The sequence below is a fragment of the Ursus arctos genome, chromosome X, assembly GCF_023065955.2.
Source record: "Ursus arctos isolate Adak ecotype North America chromosome X, UrsArc2.0, whole genome shotgun sequence".
Lineage (NCBI taxonomy): Eukaryota > Metazoa > Chordata > Mammalia > Carnivora > Ursidae > Ursus > Ursus arctos.
In genome coordinates this window covers 32,560,847-32,585,576 of record NC_079873.1, presented here as the reverse complement: position 1 = coordinate 32,585,576, position 24,730 = coordinate 32,560,847, and the positions used below count along the sequence as shown (strand labels likewise).

Genomic DNA, 24,730 nt, shown 5'->3' with positions numbered 1-24,730 from the left:
TCAGTTAAGACTTTCTCAGACTGAGCTACAAAAGAAAAAAATATATAGCTATATGCTGTTTAAGAGACACGTCTAAAATATTACACAGAGAGGCTGAAAGCAGAGGGATCTGAAACAATACCCTTGGCAAATATTCACCAAAAGAAAAGTAATCATAACAACTATAATGTCAGACACAATGAACTTTAAAAGAGAAATCATAATTAGGGATAAAGAGGGTCAGCCCATAATGACAAAGGAAATAATTCATCAATGAGACATAATCTTGAATTTGCATGTCCCTAACAACATAGCTTAAAAATACATGAAGCAAGGGGCACCTGGGGGGCTCAGTCGGTGAAGTGTCTGCCTTTGGCTTGGGTCATGATCCCAAAGTCCTGGGATCGAGTCCTGTATCCTGCTGCCTGCTCAGTGGGGAGCGTGCTTCTTCCTCTGCCTGTTGCTCCCCCTGCTTGTGCTCTCCCTCTGACAAATAAATAAAAATCTTTTAAAAAAATACACGAAGCAAAAACTGACAAAATTCACAGTCCCCGTAGGGGATTTTAAGCACCATTCTCAGAACCTGATAGGTCAAACGGATAAAATATTCCTAAGAACACACAATTTGAACAATAGTCCTAAAATTTACTATTTGAATGTATTTACAACCTTGTTCTAACCCTGCACCTATAATTAGAAAATACACATACCTTTCAACACAGAACAAACAGGGGCCATATACTAGGGCACCGAGCCTCAACAAATAATAAAGAATCTTTATCTTACAAACCAAGTGTGTTTGAACAAAAAGGCAGCCTCAAACTCTACACATTTGGAAATTAAAAAAAAAATCAATTCCTATATGGTTCAGTGCATAAATCCTAAAGAAAACTGCAAAATGTCTGGAATAAAAGACAACAAAAATTGCAAACCAAAACTGAAATCCAGCTAAAGCAGCACATTTTTTAAAGCACAAATTAATGAGCTAAGAACGCAACACAGAAAGTTAGAGAAAAACCGAAGGAAACTCCAAGAAAGATCTTAATTCCCTAAAAATGTTGACCCTTTAAAGAGGAACTGTCTGTTCTACAGACAAGAGGGAGCTTTTTAGATCCACTTATTTGGGAACAATCAATATATGCTTTCATGAGGTTTTTTTTTTTTTAAGGTGACTCATTAAGAAGGAAAATACAGATTGCAGATAATCTATACTGCACCTATTGCTAAAACGCTTAAATCAAGTGTAAGGATTCCATACTTTAGTACAAACCAGGGCACGGGGACGACTTCATGGTCTGATGTCATCTGTTCTCCAGACTGAGTTTCTTCAATCCAGACAAGAAAGAAGGAAGGGAAGAATACATGCTTGTTAGAAACAAGGAAGGAAAGAATAGATGCTCGTTTCCATTTTTTTTTTTTTTTGTAAATGACATTCGGATTTTGAAAACTTTGCCGAATTCTTTCTGCCTCTAGCCTGAAATAATATGAAGCTTCTATTTCTGCAGCCAACAATACATCTTGTTCACGATAAATGATTCAGGTTTCTGAAATGTCCATAAAAGAGTCTGACCCTTCAGTTTTTGCACTGCCAGAAGCTAGTTTTGTGGGGTGGGAGCACGTGTGGAAGGGTGGGAGCATGCATGGAGGGGTGGGAGTGTGCGTGGAAGGGTGGGAGCGTGCGTGGATGGGTGGGAGCACGTGTGGAGGGGTGGGAGCGTGCGTGGAAGGGTGGAAGCGTGCGTGGAGGAGCGGGAGCATGCGTGGAAGGGTGGGAGCATGCGTGGAGGGGTGTGGTAGTGTGTAAGGTGGTCTACTCCCAATCCCCTATAGAGCAAGATGAAGTAGAAATACGTGTTTAGAAGCTTACACAATAAGCAAAGAACAAAACACAGCAATCTGTAATGATTCTATTTATTAATACATGTATCACAAATGTTCACAATATCAATGCATTCTTGTTGGCATGCTAGACAGAGGCATTGTTTCTTAAGATCTTCTAAAAATATTTTGACTTTTGTTCCCCCTTCACACTCATTTTTTAAACTGATTTGCTGAGGTCCTCGATGTCCATAATGTCAATGCAAAGAAAAAATACAGAAAGAAGTAAAATAACACAAGAGCAATTAATTAATTGGGGAAGAACAGAAGTAATATCTCCTTCACAGGAGGCAACAATACAGCTTGGTAACAGGATTATACAGGTTTCATCCGAGAGGCATGGGGCCGCTAAGCTGTCTACACGTGCCCAGGCACGTAACAATAACGAGCAAGAAGGCCACCTAACGCTCAGCTGTTTCCTTCGTGCATGACGCAGGCTTTTTTCTCCTCACGGACGATTACTGATGTCTCTCTCTCTCTTTACACAGCCTAGGCAGCCTGAACAAGGTAGGAAAGGGCCTTAGTAAAGGGAAAACTAAACCAAAGGAGATTAAGCCAAAAGAACATTTAGCTATCAGCTTATCTACATCAAGGGGTATGGCATTTATCAATCCCGACGAAGGGCGAGCGGGAACCTTCCACACTACATGCAGGGCCCGGCCGGGCCAGGGATGGCGTGATAACCAGTCACCTACAATGAGCTAGAGTTGGACCAAGCACGGATGGAGGCGCTGGCACGCAGGGGGCCTCAGGTGGGGTCCACTAGGACTGGATGCAGGGAACCCGGCTACACTCCGGCACGACGGGGTTTCACGAAATGGAACGCTACGCGGGATGCGGGCTGGCAGGCGGAGCGGAGGCTGCGCGGGCGGGTCGGTTGCACGCTGGCTGGGGGTTAGGGGAGCGCGGGGCGGGTGTGTTAGGTACTGTGCTCTAACATCCTCTGGAAGTCTTTCAGAGAGTGCTGTGGTTCCTTTTTAGAACAGGTGTCTGACTCCACCGTGCTTGAAAGACTGCGAGAGAAATTAAACCACGTGAGTGACTACCGCCACGGAGGACTTAGGGTAGCAAGCTAAAAGCAGCGTTCAGACGTTCCGCACCATCCTCCCCAGCTCCACGGAAACGGGGTTTCAGCACGTGCGCAGGTGCCACCGAGGTCAAGGAGTTGAGTGGCCGGGCGGCACCCTTGCCCATGTGCAGGGCGGCGTGGGCCCCAGAGGGAGAACCCCGAAATTAAACGCTCCCCACGTGCACTCACCTTCTCCTTACACCATCTCATACTGGTTGGCCGTGATGAACCGGGACAGACAGCAGGCCAGCAGCATGCCGATCAGCTGTTGCCAGAAGAGAAACGAAGACCACAATCTCAAGTCACCGCCCTGCACACTTCTTTGACCCCCCAGATGTAATTTTTAACAACCGAGGGCTTTTGTATGCAAATGAGGAAAAGCGCACTAATGAAAAAGATCGAACGTGACTTCGCTGGTGGGGTCTAAGACTGGTGGGGTCTGACTGCTAGGGCAGGGCAACTGGAGGTTCTAGAACTGGTCATAAGGTTCCACTCTAGCGTGCTCTGGCTGCTTAAAAACAACTTTTGACAGGTTACGACAGTAGGGAAAAAATGGAAGGACCACAGAATTAGCAAGGTATGCACAAAAAGGCCAAACAGGCGCATTGGGAAGATATCTCAACATGGTGCAATCGCTCAGCCATCCTTAGCTGACAGGACAATCTCTTTGTCTCTCACCCTATAGATATTTTAAGCCTACATGTTGGTTTCCACCTCAGACGTGCGGACTGCGACGCTCTGAGGGCTGGCGCCCAGCGCTGGTGTGCCAACAGGCCTTCCGGGAGAGAGAAGCAGTTCATGCAGGCCACGCGGCGGCCCTTATCCTACAGGTGGGACACACGCAGCCACACCGGGTCCCACTATGGCTGGGGGCAACCCCTGAGCTCCGGTCCCCTGGCTTTCCACCCACCCGGTCGGGTGCCAGTCCTCCCGGCTACCTTTCTTGCTGAAATCCCTGATTCTTATCTTCCTTTTTAAAAGCAAAACTATGCTGTGAAATATAAAAACCGTAAGTTCCATCAGGTGAGGAAAAATCACCACCTTATTGGACTCCCCCTTTCTCCTACCAAGGCTCTGGCCAACCTCATTTTGTGCCACAAAATACATAGTATCCTGCCCAAACCACCAAACCACCAAAGGAACCATGGCTGTAACCTCCAGAATTCTGTGCCAAATGACACAAATTAACCCCCCCGCCATTTTCTGGGACCAATGTACACCAGAACACACTTGATACTTTTTGAGAGAGAGAGAGAGAGAGAGAGAGAGAGAGAGAGAGAGAGAGAAAGCACAGGTGGGGAGAATCTCAGGCAGGCTCCATGCCGAGCATAGAGCCCGAATTGGGGCTCAATCTCATGACCCTGATATCATGACCTGAGCCAAAATCAAGTCCGACACTTAACCGACTCAGCCACCCAGATGCCCCTAACACACTCGATACTCTTAAAGATCAGATTTCGGCCAAAAAACAAGCAAGCATTAGAGGTATAGCATATCCAAGTGTACCATGTTATTTAACCCTCACCACATCCCTGCACAATATGACCATCCCAACCTTCCAGATAAGAAAATGGGCTCAGGGGAGGTTAAACATTTTTCCCCCAAACCACACTGGTAGCTCACAGAGGGCTTAAGGTTCCACTGTCCTTCCCCTGTCGGAGGACAGCCCCTTTCCTGGCCCCCCACCCCTACAGCTCAGCCCAGACCCTGTCCTTTCCAAAATCACTTCTCTGTTTCACGCTATCAGGGGTTCCTTCCTGCCTTGCATTGCAAACTCTGGACAGAGGGGTTTCCGTGGGTATCTCTTCGTTTCATCTCGAGTCCCTCAACTCTTTTTTCTTTGTAAAGCTGATCAGTTTCGTGTTTCGTGTTTCCCTGTTGAGCTCACGTGTGCTTGAAGCACTTAGGACAGTGACCATTCTACTCCGTGGTTTGCAACGCTCCCATAATTCAGTGCTGATGCTCCTGGCCTCCATGGCAATTCGTGAGCGACACAGCCAGAAGACTCCTTAGAATGCTTAAATATTTCTTGTATCTAAAATTTCTGCTTTCAGGGAAATATAGCATGTGCTTCCACTTCTTTTTTTCCCAAAACAGGAACAGCATCATTTTTAAGCACTGGACATACTTTGTCACAGAAACAAGTATCGGTACAAATGAAAGCTACTTGCTTTTAAACTTACTGTATTTTACCCTGAAACTAATAATACAGTACATGTTAACTAAATTGAATTTAAATAAAAAATTTGAAAAAAGAAAGATGCTTTCTAAAAAACAAAAAACCAAAACCAAACCAAACCAAAACAAAAAAACACCTTACTGAGTTTTATATTTCTGGGGCAGGAACATACCTCCTGTTTGCCCACAGAAGACGACAGATTTTTAAAATTATTTTCCAACATCTACTAAGGAATTTGTTTTCCTAAAAAAAAAAAAAAAAGCATCCTGAACTGAGGTTCCTACAAGCTATATGAAAACAGTATTTTGTACACACTGGCTTTTATTTTATTAAATTCTAGTGCAAGAAAAACTAGGATTTGGGGTGTGGTAGGCATTTTGGATTATTCGCAGGGTTACGGATTTCAAATTTGCTATAGTGTTTTTACCATATTTGAGAGAAAACTTTGACCTCTCACCTCTCTAAGTACCAAGTTAAGGGAAAGTCAGTAGCTGGGAGAAGCACCCTATATTTCATAGCAGCCGTTACCAGGTCATTTCTGGGTACGTAACGGGAAGCCTGTTCAGGCCGTCAGGGCTCTGCCTCAGTGTGAGTCAGGACAAACGCTTGCTTGCCACTAGACCCAGTTCATCTGTAGACAGAAATGTCCATCCTTATATAGACGAAAACCTGTTCCAGGCTAACCATATGGAAAACCTCAAGGAGCAGCGGTATGCTCTGTGCCCCCGAGAAGCACGCTGCTGGGGTGTATCAAGGCTGCAGTCAGTAGGCACTGGGCCAGACTTCTGCTTTAAGCCCCGGATGGAGAGAGGAAAAGGGGGTTGGTCTCTCATGCTGGAAACCCTTCAGGACGGAGACCCCAGAGCCACCCCTTGCCGTTCCCGCGGCTGGTGAAAGGCCTGGTGCCAGACAGCCTCTGGAGTTTTAGACCAGATTACTTATATTTGGTTGACTAAGACTCTGTAATTCATCTCCATCTAGTTTTTTTGAGGTGACATTTTATTTTTACCACTGTCTGCCTTGTCAGTACTATATTCTGCTTTCTTTTGGGTCATGGAAGCCTCTGGGACATTTTGCCGCTTCGAGAACTGAGAAACCAGAGAGGGGGAGAGAGAAGAAAGGGCCTCTACTTAACAGAAGGCTGACTCCAGGCTTTCTCAAGGCCCTCCCACATAGACAGCCTGAGCGGTCCGAGCGCCACGAAGCTCGAGAGACATGGGTTGTCTCCCTGGGGCTCTGCAAATCACCGGGGACCCGGCAGATGCCAAGAGGTAGGAGAGAGGGGCGCAAGAGAGGTGGGGCCCAGGCCAGCAAAGACCAGAGAGGTAAGGGGCGAGAGGCCGAGGGCGTCGTCCCTGCCATCACCATGGGAGGCAACGGTGGCCCAATTCCTGATTCCTGTCCACAGAGAGGACAGCAAAGCTGTAAAGGCAACTTTCTGAACAAGCAAGCGACAAGCAATAGGTGAAAAACTTAGATCCTTATAAAGCCTGTGGAGACTGTATGCTAATGACCGAGGTGGGAGACTAAATAAAACTTCCATGTCTTGGGCAAGTGCCAAGGAATCTGGTTTGACCTAAAACTGTATAAGTGCTATTAGGGACCATCTCGGGCCCTGAAGATACCGGGGGAGTAAGTGAACTGCTCCGTTAGCCTTCTTTGGCCGTGTCTCGTCAAGGCTATCAACAGCTTTGTCCAGCCCTCTACATGGAAAAGGTCAACAAGTCCCAGAAAAGAGTTCCTGGTTCATAATGAATCATCCCAGCAGCCTGTGGGCCCCGGGGGAGGCCCCGCAGGGGTGAGGGTCAGGGGATGGGTGGGTAGGAGGAGGACCTGTATTTTTTGATGACTACCTTTTTCCTTTCAATTTCAGAGACTCAACTCCTTTCGTTATAAAAGCACAAAACGAGTTCCCTTTAAGTGCTGTCTGAGGCTAGAACAAGGGTGATCCTTGGCCCAAATGTTTAATACGGCAGGCCAGGTGGGGAGGTCAGAACTGTAAGCCTGGATCAGAATAGCAGCCCAACCGCAAGCAAGCCACTCAACCCTCCCCTTCTGGAAAATAGCTCTACCGTCCCCACTCAGGACTATTCTGTGACGTGGAGGATTAATCCATGTCTAGCGAAGGCCTGTGTCCATTTACATTGGAAGTGTTCCCACTCCCTGCCTGCAACACACAGCAGAAGGCCAACCAAGGGGAGGGGCGCGGGCGATAGTCCCATTCTCATCCCCTCTCTCCCTGTCCCTCTCGTGCACGCACGCGGGCACACGCGCACACACTCACCCACTGCTTGTGTGTGTCTCCCTCTCCAAGCTCCCTTGAGTAAAAGAGTAGCTCCAAAGGTGCAGGGAGGAGGTTCCCTGCCAAAACACTCAACTTCCTGCTAGGAATTTACAGGGGAGCAGGACCTGCCCATCGAGTCCAGACAGATGGGTTTTCCCTTGGGAGGGCTCAGGCCATGGGAGTTTGTGAAGAGAAGCACTGAATGCCTGCCCAATCCTGCTGCCCCAAAACAGAACTCGAGGGCTTCAAATCGGCTAAACGAGCTAACCAGGGACCAAGTTTTTGCACAGTCTATGGAAAGGCAAGCCTCGGCTTAGTTTGCCTTCCTCCTTATACCGCCTTTAATTTCTGACATGACGGATGTGCAAGGCCAGTTTGTTCCCACAGATGATAGCATGGATGTGGGTGTCAGCAGAGCAGGTGAGGGAAAGGGCAAGGAGCAGGTGGAGGGCGGGAGAGGAAAGGGGGGAGGGAGAAGCGGGGGGGGGAGAGAATACGTGACAGAGCTCTGTTCCTTTCTACCTACTTTGGCCTCTAGTCAGGAGAGCCTGCTTAGTATAGGATGGCCAAGACATTGGCCAACGTGACTGATTCGCCTACATCAGCCAACATCTGCTAGGTTTGACTCTGACACCAGTCTTAAAAATTTTGAATACATGTGCCTAAAGCTTGGGTTCTGGGTTATTGACCAGGACCGGTATGGCTGGTTCTTCCTGAATGGGCGTCTGGTTGGTGGCCACTGCTGTCCCGGAGAGGCCCTGGATCTACTGGCTATCTGGAAGCCAGCTTCAGCTTCCAGAAACCCTGCGGCTGCTGGCGCCATTAAAAACTGCAGCTCCTAGGACGTCACGCTAGTAAAAGGCAGCCGTGGCTCTTCTTCCCCTGCCTCCCACTGAGCATGGCAGGCAGGTCTCACGTCTCGGCCTCGCTGTACCTGTCTGGTCCTGTGGGTGAATGGTATTGGCTAGGCGATGCCACTGGGCTTTGTGTTTTGTTGTCTTATCCCAACAACTGTGTGGTACCTTGATGAGACCTAAAGTCTCTGCAGAGAGTTTCTGTTTGTGGGTTCCCTCAGGGATGCTGGCCCCTCCCTCTCTCACTGCCCCCAGAGGGCCACAGAGCAAACTCCACAATCCCCATGTTGGGGATTTCTTCAAGGTTAGCACAGACAGATTAATGTTCATCAGGCAATCTGTCTAAAGCAGAAATCTCCCCCACACTTCATAGGGAAGCATGAGAGAGAAGTAGAAGAGAGGCCTTAATCAGATCCTTCATGACTTGGTTCACCTCACTAATGAAAATGGGAGAATCCCCCGTGCCCCTCCTGGCCGTGCAGGAATATTCTTAGATGACATGACATTTTATCCATGAGATTCCAGGCTCTGTGAGGCTCTCTTCTCCCCATGGAGAGTATTGGCATCACGTCCCTTTATGGTTCTGGGAGAGCCATCAGGGGAGACTTCACCTATATTCCTTCCTCCGAGGGGACAGTAGTCCCCAGGCACCAAGCATGCGTCTGGCCTGTCGGGGGCATTAACCTGACCCTGCAGATACATGCACAGACGGATGTGTCAGCTTTCCAGGGCACCTTGCACGTCTGTATTGGACGCGGGTCCCGGAGCCTCAGAAACGTCCCCTGGCATTACCGACGCATCCCCGAAGTATTACTACTCAGGTAGGGTAGCAGTCGGAAGAAAGCGTGGGGCGGCAACTGTTGGGAAACGTCTCTGGAGACGGACTGGCACTGTTTGCAGTGCCATCTTGGTTTGCGTGTTGCGGGCTTAATTCCCTTCATGAGCTGCAAACAACGAAGAATCATGGTCAGAGAACGCTGAAGGCGCCACAGGAGCGCACGCACTCCCGTGGGATGAGTCCACGTGCTCTTGTGAGAGGAAAAGTCACCCAGGTTTCTGTCACTGCTGAGGAAGAAGTCTGTCAACTGACCCAGGGCGAAACCCTATCTTTGCAAAAACTACTAGGCCATGTCCTGGTCCTTGATCTAAGTGAGGGTGACACAGGTATGTTCACGTTGTGCTGATTTAGTAAGCTGTGCATTTATAATTTACATCTTTTCCGTGTATGCCGCATTTCGATTAAAAAGTTAGAAGAACGAACTGGGCTAGAAGGAATGTGCATCTGCATTGCTGGGCAGGAAGGCAGGCGGTATGGGGGGCAGGGAGAAGGTAAGTATAGTCTGAGAGAGCAAATATAGCATTCAGGCAGGGGAAATTAGAGTGGTGGAAACATTACCGAGAGAATGTTAATTGGGCTTTGTTGGAAAAATGATCTGTTGGTCTGAAAACAATCTGAGTTAAACATATATCGAGTTTTCGTCTGGTAAAGTATACATGCCAGTCCTCCCACGCGCGGCACTGTCGTCGCAACGTGATCGTTGGGCTGGGAGATCGGAGGCCTGTGGGTACTGCCCTGCGGGGGGCAGAGGGGCCAAACTGAAGAGTCAGCTCACTCTTGTTCTAGCCTTGAATACGTGTGGCGCACGCCGCTGGCAGAATGACTTCTCCCATTTTTTTTTACAGAGGCTGGGTGCAGATAAAGGGCTACACAATTTAACTGACAAAAATTCCGTTTCCTCTTAAGGAACGACAGTCAAACTTAGGATGAAAGTAATGCTTGCAAGATGAAGTTCGCTAACCGTAGGCTTTCTGGGAAGGGAGACAGCTCGTGCATAATTGCCAGGAACGAAGAACAAAACAGGGACAGGTCAACCAGGGAAAAAAGCCTCCCCCGAATCCAGATCAGCCATTTGATGTTGGGAGTCGTTTATGCTCCAATTAAGCCAGCACTTTGTTCAGTTAACCTCCATTTGACCTACAGAAGAAGCAAGTTGTTTTCTGGAGCTAGTCATTAGTTGAACTGTAACCGATATTCCCTTGATGGCAAAACTTCATTTAAGTTGGAAAAGGAAAATCAATAAACAGATGACCTGAGGACTAATGAGCAAGGAGCTCTGACCCCATCTATCAGCCTCTCCTGAGGCCCAGGGGGCAGGCGGGGAATCCAGAGACCGGGGACGGAAGCCCAGGCGGGAGGCCGGGGGAGGCCAGGCCTGCCTGCGCAATGACACGGCCTACCTGGGAGAACGCGATTCCAAACGCCACTCCAGCGATGATTCCCATGTTGGTCTCCATGAAACTGGTCACCAGATCATAACAACCCTGCAAACAGAGAGAGAGAGACAGAGCGGGGGCCTCAGAGACGCATTTCACACCCAGGCCAGGCTCGGCTGTGTTACTCCCCACATACACTCTGACCCACAGTCGGCAAATACAGCTGCAACTCACCCTAGGAACTCACTAGCATTCTCTGCAAACTTAAAAAAAGGAAAATTTCAAACATACGGAAAGGTACAGAGAGTAATACTGTGACCCCCCCCCCAAGTGACTCTCTAACCTCAGAATGAACATGTGGCCAATCTGGTTTCATTTACATCTCCCCAGCTCTCCTCCCCTGGCTGGATTAGTTTAAAGAAGTCCCAGATACGTAGCTTCATCCAGAAATGTTTCGGTGGTAGGATTAAGAGTAGCAGATCTGTCAGACCTGTGAGGCAAACCCCACAGACTGCAACCATAGGAGGCATTCCACTCCTTGCACAGAAAGACTCAGCATAATAAACAGAGTTACTAGCATTTTGACAACCAGTGATATAATCTTAGAGAAATAAAGTGAAGCCGTCAGGTTGGAGGGGGGGTGTTTGAATGCCTGCCACCTTTATGGTATTTGGGGGTTCTTCCTAAGGAGACCATTAACTTTATTTTTTAACAGGGAAAAACCTGTTTTAAAGTCATCTTTTCCATATATTTACTATGTGACCTTGAATAAATCACATCTCCTTTTTAAGATTTATTTATTTATTTTGAGAGAGAGAGAGCGGGAGTAGCAGAGGGAGAGGGAGAGAGAGAATCTCAAGCAGACTGCCTGCGCGACCCTGAGATCATGACCTGAGCTGAAACCAAGAGTGGGACGCCTAACCGACTGAGCCACCCAGGCGCCCCTCACTTCTCCTTTCTAGATGTCAATAACTTCATCCATAAAATGAAGTGAATTTCCCTTTAACATACTATGAAGTCTCCAAATGTTGTGACGAAAACCAACACCCATTTTAACCAATTTCAATGTTAGTGTAATACTGATAAAGTGAATCACCTTTCTTTAGAATTAATGATCTGGCTGGAATTCAACAATGTTGCTAAACAAGTTTTTTTTGCTGTTGTTATTCGGGATTCTATTTTATCAACCTAGTCCAGGTAGAAAACACCACATTTTGTGTTTCACCCATGACGCAAAGACAAAAGCCGACTCTTCCTGCTAAACGCCTGAAAGGTTGAACTCTGTGTGTGTGTGTGTGTGTGTCTGTGTGTGTTTATATGTATATTTATTTGAAACTGGGTCAAGTCAGCCTAGATTTCTGAACTGACTTATACAGTCTCAGAAGACGTGGTCTTTTTCCAGTTTTCTGAAAAATGGCTTCTACTTGAATATATAAAGTCTGCAGAAATCAAGACATTAATTTCATAAACAGGGTAAAAAGGATTTTTGTTTATCAAGAAAGGCACACTAAATTGCAATAATATCTGAAGACCACAAAAAACCATGTCTCCCACATTGAAATTCAAAATTTAGCAATTTAACATGTCTCATAGCTTATGAAAATTCTACCAGCACTGTACCTTCTAATAAGTGATATTTTATGCATCTGCAGTCCGTCTGCAGAGAAGTGCGTTAACTTAGCAGCAGTGCTTTGACACGTGTTTTCAATGCAATGGGCCAACTATACTCCTTGGTTAGCTGATGCAAATTTGAAGGCTGGGGGCGGGTGGGAAAGGAAATATGTTTCTGCTCATGAGGAATTTTGAAATTTGATTCTCCCTTTGTAGTAGAAGACTGCTTGCTGATTTCGTTTTTACTAGTGAAAGTATCTATCACACTACTTTTCAAAAGGTAGTGGAAGGGAGAGCAGGTTGGGTTAGGAAGAATTCAAGGTGAGAAGAGAGATGGATATCGGAATACTTTCCCAGATGGTAGCAGCTAAGACTGCGTTTTGCCCAGGTGGGTATCATGACCGTATCTTCTCCCCCCCCCCACGGTGATGGTTGGGCAGAGGGATGAAGTTCAGCCCAGTGCCAGTGGTAGGTCACCTCAAGATATGGAAACCCAAACCCAACAATGAAGACCAGAGAAAAGCGAGGCAGGAGATTTTCTTACTCTGCAATATATCTTGACATAGATATTTTTCCTATGAACTTCAATTCTGCATGTAAGCAGAATATATTTTTCTGACATATGATTTCTGTTCCATTTGTAGGAGACTCGGAGCAGAGTCAATCACATTTTTGATAAGCCCACTCCAACCAGCAAGAGAAACCGGAAACAACTGTGACAAAATCGTTCTCTCTCAACCTTGCTCCTCAAAGTGGGGTTCCTCCAGGGGCAGCAGTAGCCCCTGAGAGCTTCCTAGAAATGCAGAATCAGCGGCCTCACTCCACACTTCCTCCATCAGAATCTGCCAAATCCCTGGGTTGCTCATTTTTAATGAATTTTAATAACTGTGATCACTATCTCTAGATGTTTCAGCTGCCCATTAAAGCTTGAGGAGCACTCTTCCAGAAGAAAAGTTCTCCCATGGCTTTTCACTCCAAAGAAGAAAGCAAACTAATGAATCCTATCAGTGGCAGGGTTCCTTACAAATGAAAAGATAGAAGTGATTTTGCTTCTTTGTCATTGTCTAAACAGTGTAAGACCAAGGTTGAAATCAAAGCTTTCCATCTCTGGATTCCTCTGTTACTCACCAGGCAGACCCGTGAGCCCATTCTCCAGGTCTCAGCTCAGATCTGCAGACGGCAAGACCATGATTGCGTTCCACCTCACATTCCCCACTACACCGTGATCTTATCTGCCCACAGCAATCTCTTTTCATTTCCTCAAATGAAAGCCTGGTGGTCCGGTGTGAGAGAAACCTACAGAGACCTGCTAAGTGTCCTAGGAAACATCCAGAAACAGAACAGGTCCTTTGCTGGCCCTCTCGGCATGTCAAAACCAACAGTCACCCATGGGCAACGTCTGTACACGGTGGACTAGCAATACGAGGAGTAGACAGCTAGTCCCAGTCGGGTTCTGGGAAGAGGTGTCTCGGTAGCTGCCAGCCAGAATAATTCTCTCTCTCCCTCTTGCCGTTGCTCTTAAAAAATGTCAAGAATTCCGATGGAGCAGGGGCTCAGTCAGTGCTGTCAGCCGCGTGAACTTGGAGATATTTCAACATCTTGCTGGCAAAAGCAAAACAAATCCCATCTCCCTACACAAAACAATAAACGCCCTGTTTAACTAGTCTCACCTCCCTCCCCCTCTCTCCCAGTGACTTGTACAAGGCAGGTTTCCCCGGCTGCCAGGTGAGAGCCAAGAGTCATGTTTCTGTGCTATTAAATCGTAGGGTTCAAGACACAAAAAGATCTACAGGGATTTAGGATGCATGTGTTCTAGACAACAGGATTCCATAGAACACAGGGTGGCAGCAGTTAAGCCTCCCGGGGGACGGAGTCAGGAGAGAGGGGCTAACATTCCCCTAGAATATTAGCGTATTCACCCCAGCCCGAACTCCTGCCTTTTATGGGTGAGGCGTCTGAGACTCAGACCCGGGCCTTCATCTGTCTCAGAGGTCTGTGTGGGCCCCAAACGGGAACATCGCATGAGACCCAGTAGACACATTTCAGTCTTTACTCATTTTTTCTCCACAGAGAAAGCCAGGTTAGAGAAGGTAAGCCCCTTCTCCAGGTATCTGAGGGCCCCAGGAAAATGTAAATCCAGCAGGATGGGGGTGGGGGGGAGGCAGGGAGTGAGGTCAATTTGCAGGTTATCAATGAATGAAATGGAGGAAAAAAGTTACTTTCTTTCTGGAAATAATTCTAAAGACCATAGAGATGCACTATAGGCTCGGACTCTAAACTTGCTTTGGAAGACTCATGCGAGAACCTCCCTCTGAGGACCTGCTCATAGAGGACAGCGCGCTACGGCGGGAGACAAACCTCACCATCACCCCCATCACCCAGGTGCTGTTCGCACTGCAGTTGACACTGAACAGCACACTTCACAGTTCGTCAGCTACTTCATCTTCTTCAGCCCTCCGCTCAGTCCTAAGAGGCAGGAATGATCATCTCCCTTTTACAGTGGAGAAAAATAAGAAAATAAGACCAAGAAAGGTCAGCCCTTGCAGGTGGCCGAGCCGGAATTCAAACTGCCCATGCTCCCGACTTCCAGGTCGCCTTTTATAATTGGAGTGTCCGTTGGAGCTGGGTACGCACGGTGCTTCGTAAAATGGCGGCATATGGACATCTCCGGGGGCTCAGTGGGGCTGCCCATGAAGAGACCGGAAGTCACCTTACCGATGAGAGGCAAAGGAAGCCTCAACCTCTGGGTTCATAAGAAAATTCCAAGAGGAACAGATGTCTTCTTAGCTAAGACAAGAAGTGGTCAGCGCGGAACATCTTACCTCAGCTTATCAATAACAAGCAATAAGCCCAGGATGACAAAAGGAGCTTCTAGAATGGCAACAGTGCCCTGCAGCATTTATGCTACAAATACCAACATTAGATGGGTAAAATACAGAAACTGTCTCTTAACATTCTCATCTTGAGAGGATGGCTATCTTCTATGAATTATTCAGTAGCTGGCCCAGATCACATCAAGTGTTGAAGACCTTGGAAGAACAGAATTTTATCTGAGTAAGAAAAGAAAATTTACCCGATGGCTGAGTAACAGCAGGTAAAGTCAACAGCAGGGTTGGTTTTTTTCCTCCCTTCTGCTTTACCAAAACACATTTTCTATGTGGCATTTCTCTAAATGTTTAAGAATACGGACACAGCCTTCATACATGTTTTATCACGCCTTCGCCATATTCTCTGTGGAGTGGAAGACAGAATCGGTCTTCCTTCTGACGACTGAAAGTTTATTTCCCTCATTTTCACTGTGTACTACCTGTATAATTTCTTTTAGCCAGTTCTCTCTCTCTCTTACTCTCTCTCTCTCTGATTTCTTTGGGAGTCAGGATGCTGACAGTGAGTTGAAATGGAGTTGCTGATTTCTTTTCCTAGAGCAGAGAAACCCCTAAAATGAAGGCCACCCTCCTGGCAGAAGCAGATGTTGTCTGTCAACTCTCGTCCCCCTTCCTGCTAAGGACTGGCACCCAGCTGTGAACAATTCCATGTTTAGAAGGTAGCGTAAGCAGAAGAAAGACAGCCAGAAAGAAGCAAGGCCACACTCCCTGTCTGACATCAGCACCAGGTGAACAGGAACGGTTGCTCGACCTCCCTCCCCGCGCCCGGTGGCTTCTTGCTGCGTCACAGCTGCTCCTCCAGAGCGGACAGCCTCGGGTGCCCTGTCCCAGGCAGCGCAGGGCCACAGGGAAAGATTCTGCACGTTCACCTACACTGCCGTTTCTAACCCATTTGTCACAGTTTCACAGAAACACACACACCAAAAGCCTCCACCACCCCCCCAAAACGTTCACCACGGATCCCATCAGGGCTGAGAGGACGCCCACCTTCTGGTTCACTTTGGCGGCGGCCACAGTCAGATTGTGCAGGTCCTGGGGGTTGCAGTCGGTGTCGTTCATGCAGCAACTCGGGGGGATGCCGTGCTCCAGGAAGTAGGGGCTGGTGCTCCAGTTGGTGTAGTTCTGCACGCCGCAGCAGCTCAGCTGTCGCGGGGGAAAGGGAAAGAACCCAAGTGCGCGGGTCACAGACACCGTGGGCCCCCGCCTCGCCACCCTGCGCCATTCAAACGAGAAACTCGGGCCGAGGCCCTAAGTCAACAGGCACGGCTTTGGTGAGCGAAGGCGAGCTGAGGCGCCGCGAACCGTCACGCTCACTGGGGAGCCCGACTCCACTGCGAGAAGGCAGGTAGTCCTAGACTGCATGTTGTGTTGCCTTTCTTACCACGGCCACAAAGTAAAGCAGGGGTTCTCTGGCCTGGCTCCGCACCGAATTCACCTGTGTGGGCTGGCTGCTGTTAAAGGTACGGAGCGACTAAATCGGGCTGGTTGATGGGGGAGCCGAGACAGAAATGGCTTTGAAAAGCTCTTCGTAAGGCTTATAGATCACAGGATCTATGCCAATAAGTAAATGGTTTGGGGGGGGGAAGGAAGAGAAAGGAGAGAAGAGGAAGAGAGAGCTGGTGTTGGTAAACTACAGCCCACCCACTACCTGCTTTTATAAATCAAGACCCTTTCCAGAAAAGGTGTGTCAACCCCTGATGGAGAGAATGTTAAAGGAAATGGGGGCAAAAGTAGAAATGAATTACTGAATCTGGGTAAAGGATATACAGTTCCTTATGCTCTTCTTGCAACTTTTCTATTGAGATTGGAATGTTATCAAAATGCCAAAAAAATAAACATAAAAATACTACTACCAAAGTAAAAGACAAAACAAAACACGCACCCTCCCCCACCAACCAACCAAAGAGCTCCTCAGGTGATCCAGATGGGCCGTGAGGCTTGAACGCCAGCTCCTGTCCCCCTGAGCACCTCCAGGCTGGGGACCGCTACTTCCCTCACGTCCTCTGCAAAGCACCAGGCAGCCTGGGGCAGTCCCACTCCTGCCAGACCCTCAGCTTCTTCTAGGCCCACTGTCCAGCCCTGCTCCCCTGCTCAAGCCAGGAAACACAGCTCACCAGAGCTCTCCACTCAGCCTAAAGACACCACTTGCAGAATGCCAGCCTTTGGGAGCCAATGCTAAGCAGGGCTGCCATGCACTCACCGCCTCCTTTCCAAGACTTTGGATTTTAAGGGCCAAGCTAGCTTTCCTTGGGACGCTCATGATTCATCCTGATGAAAGTCAAGCCACAGGCACTGGTCCCTCTTGACGCTCATTACCTGGATAACTGGGCCCTGGACAAGTCCTGGGTGCGAACTCTTGGAAATGGAACCGGAGGACGGGAATCACAGCAAGTGCTGATGGCCCCATACGCACAGTGGCCCCCAAGTCTAAGGCCTGATGTCACTTACGCTGCGCTGCACGTGATCCACTGCCCGGCTCCTCTCGTCATTGCCGTTGTAATTCTGCATGGCATCCGTATAAGTCCTCAGGAAGGTGTCCTTGATCTGCGGAAGGCAGGAGAGATGTGGTTCCGGTCCACCGCCACCCAAATGGACTCAGACTGACTTCTACCCCAAATTGCCTCTTCTGAAAATTTCTGAATCGATGTAGGCCAGGGAGGGAATGCCCTGTTTTCTGAGACAAAAGATCTCAGAAAATATGCTGAGGGATTTATTAGCTTGGGAATTTAAAAAAAAAAAATGGTTTCCTCATCCCCAATCCAGAGGAAGAAGCCTGCCTTGTGAAATGACCCACTGACGTGGACAGTTTCTGAAAGAGCCGTGAGAGTGAGCCCCAATCTCAGGCCTGGTTTTTCTCCTGATTTTCTTCAAATTGATTGATGGCCACCTTTCCGTCTGTAACTTCTCTTGCCCTCGCTCAGAAGAACAAAGGGCAGGCCACTGGAGGGCAGGAAGACTGACGGCGCTGTGACTAGACACGGATCCCTGTTCTAGCATACGGGAGTAGGGCCGTACCAACCTGCACTGAACCTGTCTTTATCGAGGCCAAAAAGAGAGGCAGCAGGACGTGAACTTTTCTTGTTACGAGGTAGTTCACAAACCCTTCCTCCTCCTCCGGGAGCACATTTGGCCATGGGTTCACTATCAAGCTCTGTTCCCCTGGAAACCTGCTGTGTGGGGGGGGCGTCAGGTGTGTTACCAGGCAACTCCCCACGTCTGGTGAGACTGCCCCCGACTGCCGAAACGACTCTGGAGTGGGAGGACAGCAAATGACATTAATTGCCTGGTGGGAAGCTTTGGGCTAAGTATGGTGACTCTCTTACAGAGGCATGCTCCTTGCTTGAATACCAGGCGATTTGCCCATGGAACGCTTAGTTACAAGAGCTCAACGGACACTAGTCACATGCAGCGTCTAAGCCAAGGTGGATACCACACTTGGCCGTGTCCTTTCATCTCCCTGCACCTGCACTGTCTCTGTGGGGTGGGCAGGTGCCCACGGAATAGACCCTGGGCCATTCTGACAACTTCCACTGGAGAAACAAGCCCCTTGCCGGTGGTCAAAGGGTGGCGTCTTAACCCCCACCCACCACTCCCCTCAGTGTGTCAGATGCACAGAGGTGAGCTGGATGAGGGTGTCCAGGCCCTGGGTATCCCTCTCCCCACCCCCTGGGGAGCCCAGTCATGGCAGCACGTGGGAGGAGAGTGGGCAAGGGCCTCAGCTCTGTCTGCAGTTCACAGACCCATCAGGGGCACCTCTAGGGCTGTGGGGGCCGGGTCTTCACCAGCTTTCACCTTGCCTGACAATAAGAATGGGGAATCTAATTCCAGATGCAGCATCCATATACAAAATGCGTTCTAGAAGTTGGCCTTGACACCCAAGATCGCACCTCCGGTAAGGGGAAAACCAGAGCAATGGGGAAAACGGGCGGAAAGCACCACGAGCAAGCTCACCGGGAACTGAACTTGGCCAAGCACTGAGGTGGGGTCTGGCACAGATCATGCCAGACTTTCAACAGCCTCAGTGCGTTTTCTACTTCTATCCTGTTGGGGTTTTTTTTTTTTCCTTTCTAACACAGGCGTCTCTACTTCTGGCTTTACTGCTATCTACAGGGTACACTAACAGACTGTGGGGGTGGTAGAGCCAGCACTTCACCGTAGCGCATACCCTGTCTGACCCGTCACCGCTACGCATGTCTGACAAGGGGACACCGTGGTGGCTACAGACAGCATGAGGACGTCTCGTGCCTACTCATTGTCTAAACAGAGCGGCCACAGTGACAGTACATGGGAGGAGGGCCGCACAGGATACAAAACAGCCAGCAATGTCCTTGAAACTGCAGTTACGATCACAAAACAGTATTCAGAATTCTTTTTCTCCAGCCTCTGAAGTCTAAACTATCACATGTCCATCAGAAAGAAAGCCGTGTAGGGGTTTCAGATCATGATGGCCCTTCTCTCCTTCCCCTCGCCACCACACAGAGTAGCAGCGCTCGTCACTCCTGGGCTTGGCTTCTACCCCCCATTTGGCAAGGGGCGGCCCCCAGGACTCTGGGGAGGGAAGAGGGGAGCGCAGGCTGTTTGCGGGAAATCAAGCAGTCACAGAAATCTCGTTGTATAGACACCGACTTGTGCCTTGTTGAAGCTGCCATTTTAAAAGGGGTATTTGATCAGGAACTACATCACAAAACAGAATGACGATCAACTACTAAGGTTTCGAGTTTGGTGAAATTCCTGCATTTAGATTTTTATTGGCATTTCAGTCCCTATGAAGTGACGTTTCGAAAACAGCGATACCAGCGGAGATGGCAGCTAGCCTCTATGGGCCCCTCACACATCACAGGAAGTTCCAAAACTCCTCCTCCCAAAGACCCTCTAAGCGAGTTCTCTACTTTGTGTATACTCACCTCATGGCGGAACACGAACCCAGAAATGCCAGCTACCAGCTCAGCCAGGAACACCAGCGACAGAAACATGGCATACTGAAAATCAAGTGCAGGGGACAAAGGCAGACACATTAGGATTGGGATGAGCGCTCCTTTGGGGCAGGGGACTTCTCCATCACAGGGAATCACACAAATCCTCATATCCCCCAAAGCTGAGGAAAAATTTAAAAATACTCTTGTCCAGATTTCCCCACATGAGCCTCAATATAGAAGTGTGTCTGTCTAATATGCATAAGTGTTTCGGGCCACACATGCTGAGGAGAGCTCAGCCGGAGACTCAGCTCAACCAGGAGAAATCGGGAATCTGGAGGTAACAGTTCTGCCCTGTCGGGTGGTCCTTCATACCACCTCCTCCATAATGGTCAGCAGGCGTCTTCAGGCACCCTTCATCCGGCTTCTGCAAGCTGAGCCTAGTCCCTCCACCCACGTACCCCTAGTGGCCCATTCAGCTTCCAAACCATTCCCATTGCTGGAAAGACCTCCTTTGTCTTGGCCACAGTCTGCCTACTTGTGACTTCCACTCCCTGGTGCTAGAACGGCTTTCAGAAGATCCGAGAACAAGCCCAACCTTGCTCCTATGCAAGGGCCCTTCGTATGTGTGACCACAGCCAGGATGTGAGCCCGCTGCTTCTCTTCGCTTGGGTAAATCCCTGCAGTTTCCTTGAGCACATCTCCTAAAACGGCTTCAGACTGCCTTCCTTTGCAACTGTATCAAGCTCATGCTGACAGAAAGACCAGAATGCACACAGGTCAACGTTCTTCGTCAATATGGTGATCAGGCTTGAGGCAGCACTTAGAACAGGGGCCAGGGGGCTACTTGCCTCTCTGGTTCTGGAGTTGAGAGCCTTTAAAAAGCAAATAAGCTACAATACTGTTTTTAAGTATCTAAAAGCCTTAGTGCTCCTTATTCATTTCATGCTTCCCGTACTTTCCAAGTTGATTTTGTGTGTGTGCTTGTGTGTGCACGTGCGCGTGCTTAGCTCAGGGATAAATTACATGGTACTTATGAGACATTAAGGGTTTCCATTTTTGTGGCTTTGAAAGGCAGATAAAAGGAAAGAGAAGGGATTCTTTTCCTATAAGGCATATGTCTTACAATCTGTTTCTTCTCATCTCAAAATGAAATACAACAGTCCTGAATGTTTGGAATGGTCCTAGGTGATGCTGTAGAATTTGGATAGACTTGACGTGGTTGCGCTGCTTACTTGTAAAGTGTACATATGTGCACAGGATCAGAAATTATTTTTCTCCGCTAGTGGCACATATGTTAAAAGGAGGAAATACTGGCTTAAAAGGCCAGTTTTGTTCGAATCTTAACCATGTCTCTACACACACTTAAAGCACAGCCTGTAAAACAGCAAACACAGTTCTGAGTAGAATGCTCCGTGTGTGTGACATCTGTCTCTCAACTTAGTACAAAATGCAATGAGAAGCACATTTGACTCCAGAGAGAGTCTCACAACAGGCCTAGAATCCACCAGAAAGTCCTGTGGGAAAGTAACCATCAGGAGGCAGGTGGGAAAAAGGACATTTGACTATGTGGTCAGAAGTCCTCCTAGGTGTGAGTCCTAGCTTTGTTGTGGGCTAACTCTTAGGAAAGAGGCCGCCACTTTGGGCCTCCATAAAGTGGAAATAGTTATTTTCAGTTGTTTTGCAATTAATGGGGTTAAATAAGGACCATAAAATTCTAGACTGACAGTTAATCAAGTGACTTCCGCTCCTGTTGGCCAGATCGGCAGTTTCCTGTCTCTGGAAAGTTCCCTGTTTCCAGGAGCTCCCAGAGAACAGCTGCTTCTCCTTCAGTAGGCCTTGGCCAAAAGCCTACCGGGGAAAGCTTGTACTAAATATAGGTGGTAGGGGTCGAGTTTTCTCCACATGAAAATCCTGCAGCGGAAAGAGTCCTGGCTTTGGAAGGAGACATCTGTGGGTTCCAATCCCAGCTCTCCCCACACTCACTGGGGGAAGCTGGACAGCTTATGTATCCAGTACAGCATCCGGCAGAGAAAAGGAACTGATGGTTTTTTTAAAGACCAAAGACAAAAACTAAACAAAACCCCCAAAACTTCTCCCCAAAGGCTCACCTGCTAATGAGCTCACAAGTGGTAGGAGAAAATGGCAGAGCGGTTTGAAACCGCCTTTGGCGGAGTCCAGTGGTATTCTTTCATACGTGGGGACAGAGGCCCCAAGAGGTGACATCCCCGCCACTAAAGACCTAAGCCAGGTCTCCTCCCTTCTTGTTTGGACAGATGGATTCTTAGCCATCTTTCTTTTCTCTGCGTCGGAAGTGAATTCTCCCCTTGCTCCTCATTGTACTAAACGGGAGGCTCTCAACCCTTGCTGTACCATCCAATCCCCTTGAGAGCTTTTGGACAATAGGATGCCAGCGTCCCGCTGCCACACATTCTGGTTCAGCTGACCGGTGGTGGGACCCCTGGCGAAGGTGTTTTTAAAAAGCTGCCCAGGTGATCTAAGCAGGCATGCAGAGTTGAGGACTAGACCAAAAGAAATCCTTGTGCTTGTAAGAAGCGCTAGACGGTGGACTCAGGGTGCCAGCCTAGAGCGGCAGGTGACAGCAGCAGAAATGCCTCTGTATGGCCTCACTATGGCTTTTCCACCAACCTGGAAGAATCCTTGCTGGCCAGGGCATCGACCTCCCGCACGGTGTGCAGGACAGAAGTGGCTGGAGCAAACACTACCTCCATGAGCTTGTCAAGAGAGAGACTGACCGGCGCCACTTTGCAAGGTGGTTCCTTTGGACTGAGTCACCCTCACCCCCCTATCTGTCACTAGAGGGTATTCAATGTCACCCTAACCTAGGGCTAAACACAGCACTGAGGGACTCTCCACTCTCCCCTTTCACAAAACGAGGCGTCTGAAAGAAATCTCTTTAAACAAAATGTTCTTTTGAGGAGAGGCCCTTGCTACCTTTTATCTATAAAATCCTTTAACGTTAATGCTCATTGATGAAGAGCATGGGCGGTGAGTGGACAATTAGGCAACGAGTCTACCAAAACATTAAGAATCATGGTAACGGCCTTGCAACAGCCTGGCCCTTACCCTTTGGGAAGCATCACGCTGTGTGCGTCCTAGTGCAGTAAAGACGCCCGGCACTGGGCCTGGTAGCCACCAGTTGGTGCGGCACCAACCCTCCGTTGAGCGGGGAGGCTCTGGCTCAGCTCCACTCCCACGGTGCTGAGTCGGGGTGTGCAGGCTGAGAGAAGAGTGTGCCCGCACAGCCAAGCACGGCCAAGTTCAAGGAGGCAGAACGTATTTCTCCAGTGGGAACTTGAAGCCGAAAGGCTGCTGATGTTCGGGATGCTGCCTTGCCCGCCAAAGCTGCACATCACATCCCTGAAGAGCCTTCTAAGAAGGAATTCGAAACTGGACCAAGGCATCTCGCCGTGAGGATATAAATGGCTTCTGGGAACCACAGGCCGCTGCTTTATCACCACCTACCTTGAGGGACCAGAAGCGGATTTGTCTGTGCCAGGCCACGTTTGGGGTTGTTCTGCCCTCTAAGGGATTAAAGGGCGGATTGGGTAAGAGTCTGGACTCAAATTCGAGTCCGTGCATATTGGCTTGTGTGTGGCTTCAAGAAGGGCCATGTCGCTTTCATGTGATTTGTGTTTTTTCACGAAGCTGTTGAAAGAGCAGCATGATGTTGTGACAGACTCACCAGTTTCAGCATCCACGGGCTACCACGGCAGGTCGCGAAGCATCCAAACAGGCCAAAAACCACGATAGTGGTGCCAGTTCCGATGAGCACGTAGGGAGCATTTGTGGAGTTCTCGGCAATCAGGGAGATGTAGGTGCCCAGAGTGAGTTTGCCCCAGACTCCAACAGCCAGCAGGATCACCCCAGTGATCTGAAAAGGTCGGGGGGAGGGGAGAGAAGGGACTGTGAAACTGTGAAGGTGAGATCGACACCACGATGTGGCCTGGATGTGAAGACTCACGTTCCTCTGGGCAAGTGGCACTTGCTGCAGGAGCCCCCGAAGCGGCGGGAAGTGTCGGAGACCAGTCGCTCAAGCCGTCCCAGACTAAAGACACTTTGGTTTTGTACAATAAGATCTGGCCCTTACACAAAGCCATATGCGGTTTCCACATGGATTGGAAGTCTAGCCGACAACAAGGAAGCTTTTTTTAAAGTTGTTTCTGAAAAATGCACGTTCGAGCTAATACAGATCTGAGAGCCCTCCCAGGCCTGGTTGGAGAGCCGCCACCCAATGCTGAGCTGGGCATAAGGCCAATAAGAATGTCGGCCACCCTCTTCAATGGCACGTGTGGATACGGTACGTTTTAAGGACATTTTGCATGATGTTTTAAGGAGCATGATGATTTTCTTTCCGTGTTATAACAAAAATCTCTACAAAAGCAAAACATTCAAAATATTTTTGAATCTCCCTCAATACCCTGCCTTATTTACAGTGCTTTATTCAATATAAAACAACAGAAGAATCTGAATCATTCCTGGAATTAGCTATAATGCGATTTGGCAAATACCACCGATCGGCCCAAAGGAAATCGCCACAGCATGTCTAAACTGCAGAACCTTGCATCAGTCAGGCCCTTCCTTTAGGGGACAGACTTGGGGCTACATGCTATGTACTCTAGAAGCTTCAGCTGCTAAAGCCAAGGGTTGACTTTGGGTCTCTATCTCCCCAGTTGGTCTCTCTTTCAGTTTTCCAGTAGCTTAACCACTCGTTCAAACAGACAACCCTCTAACTGGCACCTCTTCTGACACCTTGTGAGGCTCGAAAGAAGCCTGGGTGTCCAAGGGAGCCCTTTCCCAAGTTCTGTCCCACCCTATCGCCCAATGCCCTATAGCAAATGCC

General features: G+C 48.7%; 1 protein-coding gene across 2 annotated transcripts in view; it reads right to left on the bottom strand.

The window, feature by feature from the left end:
• Window positions 1-1,876: 1,876 nt before the first annotated feature.
• Window positions 1,877-24,730, bottom strand: part of TSPAN7 (tetraspanin 7) — a 122,541-nt gene continuing 99,687 nt past the window's right edge. The window contains exons 2-8 of one of the 2 annotated variants that reach the window (XM_026513299.4): window positions 23,573-23,761; window positions 19,858-19,932; window positions 17,402-17,497; window positions 15,941-16,096; window positions 10,482-10,565; window positions 3,116-3,191; window positions 1,877-2,870 (exon numbers count right to left, since the gene is read on the bottom strand). In XM_026513299.4, the coding sequence (XP_026369084.1) occupies window positions 3,123-3,191; window positions 10,482-10,565; window positions 15,941-16,096; window positions 17,402-17,497; window positions 19,858-19,932; window positions 23,573-23,761 (669 nt within the window). In that variant the 3' untranslated portion in view covers window positions 1,877-2,870; window positions 3,116-3,122. The remainder of the gene's footprint in view (window positions 2,871-3,115; window positions 3,192-10,481; window positions 10,566-15,940; window positions 16,097-17,401; window positions 17,498-19,857; window positions 19,933-23,572; window positions 23,762-24,730) is intronic. The other variant, XM_057310791.1, reaches the window with a different exon arrangement.